The sequence below is a fragment of the Solea solea genome, chromosome 13, assembly GCF_958295425.1.
Source record: "Solea solea chromosome 13, fSolSol10.1, whole genome shotgun sequence".
Lineage (NCBI taxonomy): Eukaryota > Metazoa > Chordata > Actinopteri > Pleuronectiformes > Soleidae > Solea > Solea solea.
This window is the reverse complement of record NC_081146.1, coordinates 17,167,600-17,178,457: the sequence shown is the minus strand read 5'-3', so window position 1 is coordinate 17,178,457 and position 10,858 is coordinate 17,167,600. Positions and strand designations below refer to the sequence as shown.

Below are 10,858 nucleotides of genomic sequence, written 5' to 3'. Positions count from 1 at the left end.
TGTATATAGTTGGAGAGAAGCGTCTCATCAAAGATTGAATAGGACAAATAAATCCAATGCAGTATCTTGTGCCTGATGAAGAATGATTCATTTTGTCAGCCCGATGCAATACACTTATCGGAAACTAAGATTGATGTGTATCATAACTCTGCAAGACACTTCCTGCTTTATATCACAGCATATGAGAATTATAAGATGGATCAAAGCCTGCATGGAGATCTCATCTTGATATGGAAGCTATGGAAATCAAAGTGGAGTGCTACGACCCTTTCCATCTTTGAGTTAAGGCAGAGTTCACATCTGTAATAACTTCCCAGCTCCAATGATGAATTTGCTACTGTATTTCGCAGCAGGTTTCCTGATCTTTGAATCTGCGGTCACAAATAAAAACCACTCCCTCATATGCTGCAGCTATCTTCTGCTCACTCTGCCTCAGCCTCATGCAAACAACAAATAGAAAAGCACTATAGCAGCACTAGATTAGTGAGGGGTCTCCCTCTGCTAAGTGCTGAGCTTTATATTTTTCTCATCAGAAATGAAACACAACATTAAGCCATTCATTAAAGTCAACTAAAGCTAATTATCCCTCATTTGCCCAAGTGCCCACGGGGCAGGAGAGCCCCATATACTTAGGCCCAGATGTGTCGATGAGTCAGTTGGGGAAGATAGCAGACCGCAGAGGGGGCTGCTCACTTCTCTCTGAGTCCTGTGGTTTCAAGGCGCATCAGCCTCAGCAGGCCAGTGGTGATGCTGTTCACTGCCTGCCCGCTGACGTTACCCTCATGACACCACGTAAAACAGCTGCAATACAGCAAGGGTCCATTTAGTGGGAGGAAAAAAAGGCAATAATGATCAGTTATGTGCCTTAATTCAGAACCGAACAATGATGAATGACGATCATATCTCACAAGCTGGCACATTGCCTGAGTTTTGCAGACCCATCTTTGCTGCAGGGGGCGTCAGTGTGCATCCAAGTGTCTGCCTTCACGCTAAACTACCAGTTTCACGTTTTGGCTGCTGCAACTGGAAGTGGGAAAACCGTAACAGTTGGCAGGATGTCCTACCCCAGAAACCATATCACGTCATGTGATTTAACTCCTCAGACCTAATTTCTTCTTCCCAGTGTCTGGTACCACCAGACATTTAGAAATGGTTGAACCGCTTTACCACTGGGATGATGAAATCTAGCTGAGACCAGTTGTCTCAGGATGAGGCATCTGCTCACTGCAGTTTAAAGAGCCATTTGTAATCTTGATGTGAAGTTTATATGAAAACTTTTTAGTTTGTGGTTCCAATATAGACCAAAGACCCATGCAACACTAAAGTGTGAGCATGTTTATATCTCCCGCTATATTATAATTATATTATTAGGAGTTGGGCCCATCCACGGGAGCAATGAATTGGAAAACATTAATATGCATTTTCTGCTTTTGGTGACAATGACATCGTTTTTGGATGGATTTATAAGAACAGGACTTCCGGAGACTAATGCTAAGCTAATTGCTAAAAACCTATTGGGTGGCTATTTTGTTGAGCCCCAATTTCCAGTGTCCTGTTTTAAAAAATAGTTCTTCAAATGTGCTTTTCATGAGTCAAAAATGTCATGTAATGAAAGTAATTGCCAAATAGTAAATAATGACAATAATCAAATATCAATATTGTGGGGGATCACAAAGGCAGCATATTAATGTTGGATTCAAAGTAGTTCCAAATTGTTCAAAATGAAAAACTATGTTAGTATTTAAGTGAAGTTTTTGTTTAGGAAATAGATATGGAAAGCCAGAACCTACGTTTGAGTTTTTTCAGAAGTCATGGAAGGTTTCAATTTGACAAGTGACCTTTGAGCACTCAAGCCAGAGGCGGTCACTAGAACAGCACAAGAGGACAGTTAGAATGTTGTGAAATGCAGCAGAGTATGACTTTTGAGTTGTGAGTGGACAACTTTAAGTGGAGAATGTCTTTAATGTGCTGGGTCATCATCTGTTCTGTAGGCAGAGGCAGTTACGCGCTGGTGTCATCGACCTTCCTCAGAGGGGAAAAAGCACGCTGTCTGCACTGACCATCTCGAGCATTAATCACCATGCCAGTCATGCATGTTTTGCCGGGACGTCTTCGCTTAGAGACGTTAATCTCTAAGTTTTTGCCTTCACTTATTGTCAGGGGGGAAACGAAGCATCGGGGAGCAGAGCGGTGAGCTAACCGGCTTTTTTTTTAATCTCCGCATGAGGATCCTCCACTGGGTCATAGATGGGAAAATAATGACCGACCTAATCCCAACATTAGCTTTTAAAATCGGAATGTGTATGTTTTAAATCATTCTCGCCTAGCAGTGCAGTGATAGTAAGCAGAGCATGAGGAAAGAGAAATGACAGAATGAAAGAATGAATGAAAGAGTGTGATCTAGAGTAACCTTGTTAAGGCTAAGTGATATTGTGCAGAAAGCCTCTTGTCAGTTGGTTGGCAAGATGAGCTTCATGTAAATGATTGTCCTCTCTGTCAAAAGGCTGATTCCTTTTTCCTTTACATCTGACGTGTGTGTCTCTGCCGCAGTAACAGTAAACCTTTTCCACTCCACATCCGTATCTTTTACAAACTTCTGCCTCTCTACACATCAGCATTATTTTCATCTATATCATGTTCTCTTCTTCCTCAAATGTCAAATCAGGCTTTTACAGTATTTCCCTGCAGGCAGGCAGACAGCGGCATAGGGAAAAAAGCATTATTATTGTAATAGGTTTGGCTTCTATCTGGCCTAAGCCTTAATGAACTTTGGGCCACTTGAGGTCGTACAACTATGTCCCACCTATAAATTAAGTGAAGGCCAAGTTGAGCAGCAGCATAGATCAGTGTCAGAGTCTGTAACCTTTTCCCAGACGGAGGAGATGTCAGTGTGTGTGAGCAACAAGAGCGCAGGCTGGCTACGGATCCTTTCCCCTTCACAGCATTATAAATGTATGTGTGAGGAGGCCTGTAATGGCTGCTAATCCAATTTCTGCCACTGAAATCAAATCTCACTGGCGCCAGCAGTTCTCTCCTTCCCTCGCAAATAATGGCCTCCACTTTGGCTTGTTTATGAAAAAGACTAGCCCGTGAAAGATCCAGCTTTACCTTCCTTAAGTCCACCCGAATCTTCCTCAAAATTATTTGGATCTTTTTGCTTATCCCCCCCCCCCCCAGCCTGCGGCCCCAGACAAAAGTTATTAATTGTCTGTCTGCGTCGAGTAGAAGGATGGGGTAACAGGAGAGCGGGGTACAGTTTTCAGCAATATAGGATCACATTTACCGTATGTCTTAATGCTTCTGTGAGGTCACCCATTGATTTTCCTCAAACCACAAGCAATGGAGATAAGATTAAGGCCTTCAATTTCTGCGATGCCGATGAGCCCATTGTGAATTAAATCACTTGGACTGTGCTGACCATCGGTCCATTGCTCGTTTTTTAGAAGGTCATGGTCTCTTTGATTATAGGGTAACGTATAGATAGCTCCACAGTAGCCTCAGGGCCAGCAAAGTACAACAGTCTCTTCTCTCTTAGTGAGGAAATCCATGTTGAGGGAAAAAGTCCTGATTTCACAGGAATACCACACAATTTCATGATGCAAGCTTGTGTAAAATCATACATCTTCTTGAGTCTGGTCCCCTTTTCCAAAACAAAGATATTAGCGCTGACACAGACAGCGAGAGCTTTGACTTTGGCTTCCTTACCCCTGGATATGGATTTGACTGATTACCTTTCAGGGCATCTGTTGGACAAGTAGCCATACTGCCGCTCCGCAAGGAGATATTATTCTGCAGTGCAAGCCTAATAATATGATGTGCATAATAGCGCTTAACTCTTAGTTGGATGTTCACCATGCAGTCGGCTCTGTTATTGCTGAGAGCCTCAAATAGCATCACAGGGAGATGGAGAGCAATGGGAGAAAAGGGAAAACTGCACATACGGCCTGGCTCGGAGAAGTTATTGAGGAACGCCCGCCACAGTGGATGCAGAGGAGTGTAGTTTATTTATTCATTTATTTTTTTTTGCTCACTGGTTTGGCAGTTAAGAAAAAAAGAATTAAAATGACACTTTCTCAGGCTCACATATAGGTGACATTGAAGTTCAGATTTACTGCCGCACACACGGCGTAAAGGGCGTGCGTATCACTCACACATGTATGAGCGCAGATCCGCGTGCGTGTATATATAAAAGAATTCTACAAAGGTCACTTTTGACAGCGGTAAACAACCGCCACACCGCAGGCTCTGCTTCTGATTCGGAGAAACAAAACATTTTGATTTGCTCTTGAGATTTTTGTTTGTTTGTTTGATTTACTTTTAATTTTAAACCGAATCACAAATGTGGAGTTGGCAGGAGAAGATTGTATCTATGAGGGGAAAACTAAACATTGGTGAAATTATGGTTTGCAGCAGTGATAGTACACACTGCCAGAACGGAAAGAAAAGTATAAATAAGGATTATAATGTTCTGATAAAAGCCATACCCTTTTGATTTGATCCATACTGTGCCAGTTACAAGGCAAAACAACGAGAGAGAAATGATTTGAAACCTCTTGTGCCTTCCAAGACAAAATTATCTTTACATGCTCTAAGATTTATGAATTTGTTCTTGGTTCTGAAACCAATTGAGATGACTTAATCATTTCTTTCCAAGCAAATTAAACTGTTTCCTCTGTGAACTCTGGTAATCAGCTTAAGTGATTACATCGGCCATAAATATGAGATGATGAAAGCTCAGTGTTCAGAGTGCACAGTGCCCTAAGGAGAGGCAAAATGCGGGTTCTTCAGAATATATGATAGACCCCTCTCAATAGGACTTGATCAGATACTGGGGGATGGGAATTATGTGGGGATTGGTTGCCCTCTAGTTGTCAGCACTGAGATTAGGTTATGAAATATGGTCAAAAATTGCTGAGGAGGAGTTTGTGTAGTGCCATCAGTTACTTAAGGGAGTTTAAGCAGAAGGTGGAAATCCAATATTAAGACGTCTGATAAATATTGAGGTTTTTTTACAGTTGAAAATGATGGATCACACACGTTTAAACAAAATAAATCTTCCAGGATAAGTGAAAGATTTATGTGTGATGAGTAAGGTTTGGTCTGTACCAGAGACTTGTGCAGTGCTCCTGGTTCCTGTGCAGTAACTTTATCATATCCAGGATCTGAAAAAGGCTACAATTTAAAAGAGATGACTGGAAAGAATCACAGTTAAGCTCATGGGTTGTTATTTGGTTCCTGCCATAATAACCTCCATGAAATTATTTTGTGTATTTCATGTGTAACATGATAATTTGACTTTTATAGTCGTGTCAGCTGTCATCAAGCTTTCAAACAACGACTACGAAAAACTAAAAAAACGAAGTTTTGCACTACAAAGGCAACGACCAGTAACTACTGCGGGGATTACGTTGTGGAAATGGGGCTTAAACTTTTCATGCTGTATCATATCATTTCATGCTAAACTGTATGTTTAACAGATACAAATGTTGCACGGCTTCATTCCATTTTTCTAAGATGATCAATCATGTCTTTAGAAGCTAAAAAATATTTAAAGATAAAGTCTCAGCTTTCAGTGTTTTTTATTCTGTGAAAAATATAAAGTTTTATGAACAAATTGAGTTCTTTAAGCATTTTCATTTTCATTTATTGGTTGATTTAAGGGTAGTAAGATCCGCGTTACCTTTGGCTGGACTTTAAAATTATCTAAATATTTCTCATCATCTTGAATACATTTAACTGTTGGGATATTTTGGCTTACAGGGAGTGTACAAGTCTTTGGATTAAAGCCACCCTGCCCAGTCCTGAAGTAGCCTGGAAAACCACTTTTTAACCCAACTCTCACATATTTATTTGTGTTTTAAGCAATTGCTTTAAATGCAGCCTTTTTCAGTTTCAATGCATCCAAGGAATGGCCCGCGGGGGCTTTGCCCGCTGCAGATGGAGTTTAATGCTGCACAATGTACTTTATTGCTGTCAAATGTAATTCATCTTGAGTTGATTGCACCGAAAGCCGTGTTTATCAGGCACCTAGCAACGATGATTTGAATGAAAATGACCTCTTTAAAGCGCAATTAGGAAAATGAACCTATAGGCCAAATGCCTTTCAGCTCCAGATTTACAAACATTATCATACCATAAGTCACGCAAGAAATCTAAAGTGGCATCGGCAAGCAAGTGGACAAAGTCCTCCAGTAATATTTTTTCAATTGGATGGCATGAGATTTTGATGGAAGAGATGTGGAGGTTGTTTTTCAAAGGGTGGCTTTTAACAAGGAGCCGTGTGTGAGAAACTTTATTGCCATGGCTCAAATCGGCAATGTGACTCAAAATAACAAGATTAAATTAATTGCAGGAAATAGCTCGGCGATGGTTTGATGTTTGCATGCATCTGGATTATTCATTGGGAGACCTTATTAGCAGAGCAATATCTTGCCTTTTCATGCATGTCGGCTTAAACGAGTGAATATTTTCAAATCTACCTCACAGTGTAGCCCTGAGAATGGGGAAAAAGGTCTTCTGTAGGGGTGCTTAAAGGGCCAGCGCAATGCCAGCACATATGAGAAGGCAATTAAAGATAATGCCACATTTTACACACTGTTACCTGATTTCCATGTGAGAAAAAGCTTGAACAAGTGCAGTAAGGACACCCAGAATGTGGCAGTGTGAGCCTGCGTTTGAGGCTTGTTTCTGTGGCGTCTTCCTGTGCTTCCCCCTCTCAGTGAACCATAGCACGGCTTGTTTCTTTGTGTTCTCGGTCAGGATCCAGATAGCGTCTCATCATCCAAGCCTTACTCCACTTTCCCCCATTACATTTTCTTTTCCCTTAAATTCCCTCACACTCACTCCCCTCCTCGCACACATACATCTCGCACACACACCTCGTTATCTTATTTGTGGCCTTGGCAGCCAGACTGTAGCTCTGTGGTTCAGTAGCCAGAGTTTTCTCTGTCACAAAGAACAGTGGGTGCAGAACCTCCACCACACAAGCTTCCATGAGAGCAGGAAGTCAGTTCCCAGCATTCTTTGCGCATCCTAGTGAAACCTGGGATGGATTAACCTTGGGCTGTGAGACCTTTCCAACTTAGAGAGAGTTATGCAACTCCCCATACTTATCGCCCCTCTCTGTTGCAGTGACAGTGAAACGTGTTGGTCTGAACAGACATTTGTTTAAAGCTGAGGTTCAGTCCTGAGTGTTGCAGCAAACCTGATCTACAAGGTTTACTTCTTTTATGTTTACTTACTAAAGGGTTTATGTAACCCTTTGTATTAGCAGAAGTTGTTAGAATAATGTTTTTTGTGAGCTATTCATTATTATTATTATTATTATTAGCATTATTATCATATCATTTTGGGTTTAGTGACACTTTGTTACATAGACAATTAGTTTTGAGACGAGGCAGAACTTTTTGCGTATGATTTAGAGCTTTTGGGCAGTTAACAATTAATCATTTTCAAATCACAATTGCAGTTTGAAACAAAGTAATGTAAGTGTAAATTTAAAAGGCTGCAGTTAATTTGTGATATTTGCAAATAAAAAATAAATAATAATAAAAATATATAAATAATAATAAAAATATATAAATGAATGTAAGTCTTGCATGTTGGAAATAGTTAATAGAGAAGGTGATATTTTATACAGTGGCATTTGGTAATGTTTCATCACATTTCAAATTTATAACAGCAAATATTTTTATTTTGTGTTGTTTTTTGTCCACACATAAATACAAGAAAAAACACACACGTATAATCGAGTAAAAGGAGAATGTACATTTTTTAAAAGAAAGAATCTAATAAATGCAAGTGTTGATTCCATATGATTACTCCATGGTATTTAAAACAAGACTGACTTCAAGATGTTTTATACAATGGAGTATGAAGATTAATGGATTGTAATTTATAACAGACAGTAAAAAACAAAATATGCTGCAAATCAAATCGCAGGTGCAAAATCTGTGAGAAAAATTGCAATTACATATTTCCCCAAAATGATTCATCCCTAGTGCTTTATCAGTCATCTATCTATTTATTGTAGTAATCTATCATAATATTTACTGGAATACAAGCTCAGTGAATCACAATGATGAGTAACTAATCTGGGAGGAAAAAAAAGATCAAGCACAAATTTGATGTATCATTGGAATGTTATAAGAATTAAATGTACTTTATATGGGCAGTTGAAAATGCCCATAATTTGGCCATGGTCTTGTCACATTTGCAAAATAAAGAGACCTTTTTGTACTGAGTAGATGGATTGCATAACAATTGTGGGTGATGCTGAACGAAGGAATAACCATTCCTTTATCCCCCCCCCCCCCCCTCTCTCTTTCCCAGGTGGCTCAGGGAAGCACCGACCCAAAGATCCAAAGAAGAAGAACAAGCAAAGGCTGAGGTTTCGCGCCCAGAACCAGCACAGTGACCACTTGGCCTCTGCGCGCTCCAGCCAGTGAGGACTGAAACTGCCCATTGAACAAAGAACCAACGCGAAGCTGCTAGCCGCTGCTGCACCCATATTCTGACCGACGACGAGTCCCACCTGCCTCTCACTCCTACCCCAACCCCCACACCCACGCCAACCAGGACCCAGCCATGACTCTACAACAATATATGTCTAATGTAGAATGTCAGTATCACCACACTAAATACTTGCTTCATGTCTCTGCCTCCCGCTGCTTCTCCCCTCCTTCAGTGAACAGCGAGGTGACTCTGTTCCCCCAGCCCAACCCCTTGCTTTGCCTTGTGGACTTTACAGTTGACATTACTGAACTCATTTCCCTCATTAATATAATGTCATTAATCTTCCCACGTGATGGAAGACGGACAGGCAACCAGAGACTATGGAGATGGGAGAGCTTGGTGGAGAGAGGTGCTTAGGAGTGGAAGTGAGGGAGTCCGGAAAAAAGCCAAAACTGCTCTCGGGTTGGATCGGCGGGGAGGGGGTTGAACCAAGGAGGATAGAAGAAGAGATGGAGAGTGAAGAGGCAGAAGAGATTCAGCTGAAGCAAATGATGCCGATGGACCAGAAAATGGCATCTTGAACTGAAAGAGACTTTTTTTTTTTTGTTCCTATATTTATGTCAAAGCTACCCTCACCTCCCCTCTAAATGGAGACCAAGTGTTCCCATGTGTGGCCTTTATGTTATGTACATTTTTGAGAGTAATATTAATGAAATTACCATGCATAGTTGCAAAGTATTTTATTCTCAGCACAAACTGTTTACGTTCAGACCGCTTTATGCTCTAACTGTATAGTGTGGATAAAAAAGAAGAAATTTAGTTGTTTGACTAGCATGGCGACAGACTTGTGTACATAGTTTATCTGATTATGAAAGCTTATTACTGTATTTTCAGTATTGACTTGTTCACCATTCTAAATGTTTTAGAGATAAAAATGGTTGTAATACCAAGCTACAGATTAAAATGATTAAAAACAAATAATAAACATAGCCGCAACATAGCTATTTCATTTATATGGTATATATTTGATTTATTTATTAATTCTATTTTGTACTTTTTTTGTTCAGTGAGAATTTTTGCCTCATACTGTTACTCTTATATGCGGAAATATTCTTTGAGTTTCTTATATGCATATCTTCACCACGTGGAAAAGGTTTCCGTCTGATGTCATGCAAAGTGTTGTATTACATTCATTTGACCTCATCTACTGATTTCAGTGTTTTAAAGAAGACGACAAAAAGACAAAGATAATTATGCTTTGACATATTCTAGGTTTAATAATTAGGATCCAGCAAATGTATGGTCATAGGACTGCATATGTGTACATTGTGTTTTATTAAAATACACTTCATGTGACTGTACGATGAAGCCTTCATTATTGTCTATGGTTATAATATATGTGGATAAACTCCGCAAAACTGCTGGTTTTCTTGTCTCACTTTAGTGTGTGATTGTAAACATTTGTGAAACCCATCATGAAACGCTGCATGACATAAGTTCTACACACAGCCAAAGGATTGGATATGCTCGATTGGGCTTTAACAGCATGACAGCACTGTAAAAGGGCTTGTAATTTGCTATGACGCTCAAACCCAGTGCATTTTGTTGGTGGCTCCTTCACTTCCACCATCATACTGTAATGCCCTAACATGTAATGTATTTGGTGGTGAAGCTTGTCTTTCATCACACACACACACACACACACACACACACACATTCAATCATCATGTAATGCGTGTTAAACTTATTCATGTTCATGGACCTCAAAACATCACAAAACCGCTTGTAAAAAAAAAAGTCTTATATGGGCAAAGAGAATATGTTTTAATTCAAAGTCATGGCTAATTTAGCCCAAGATTCAAACTGTATAATCGCTGTCCTAAAGGAGAAAGGATTAAAATCTGCCAGACAGCTTATGGATGCAGATGAATCACATATTTATCATCCTGAGACACACTAGACCACAGTCTTCCTGCGCTTAACATCGAAATCACACACGATATTTCCTTAGGGAAAATGTCCATGTTAAAACAATGTATCTCAAGGCCAAATGCTCAGCAGTTTTCAGTCCCTGAACATCTTTCATGGCATATTTTACACAAAGAACACATTGATTTTCACAGCCCCAAACTTTCTACAAAGCCAAAATATGCATCTGAATACATATTAAATGAACAATTCTGGTACATATGAACAATCTGTATGCACATTATGCCTTATATTAAAATGTTCCACAACATAAAGGCATATTTTACAACACATATCGTATGATATGGAACATGCTGCCTCATATACACAGTATTTTGCCAGTATTTTACAGTACAAGTCCTACTAATAATAACAATGCTTCTACTCCATCCTCCGCTGATTTAAATATTCTAGATAAACTGTGTAGCTGCTATTA

At 39.8% G+C, this 10,858-nt stretch overlaps 1 protein-coding gene across 1 annotated transcript in view; it reads left to right on the top strand.

Annotated features, from left to right (window-relative positions):
* rspo2 (R-spondin 2) overlaps window positions 1-9,815 on the top strand; it is a 55,194-nt gene extending 45,379 nt beyond the window's left edge. Inside the window, exon 6 of the mRNA XM_058648687.1 lies at window positions 8,332-9,815. Coding sequence (XP_058504670.1) covers window positions 8,332-8,447 — 116 coding nt within the window. The 3' untranslated portion in view covers window positions 8,448-9,815. The remainder of the gene's footprint in view (window positions 1-8,331) is intronic.
* Window positions 9,816-10,858: the final 1,043 nt, after the last annotated feature.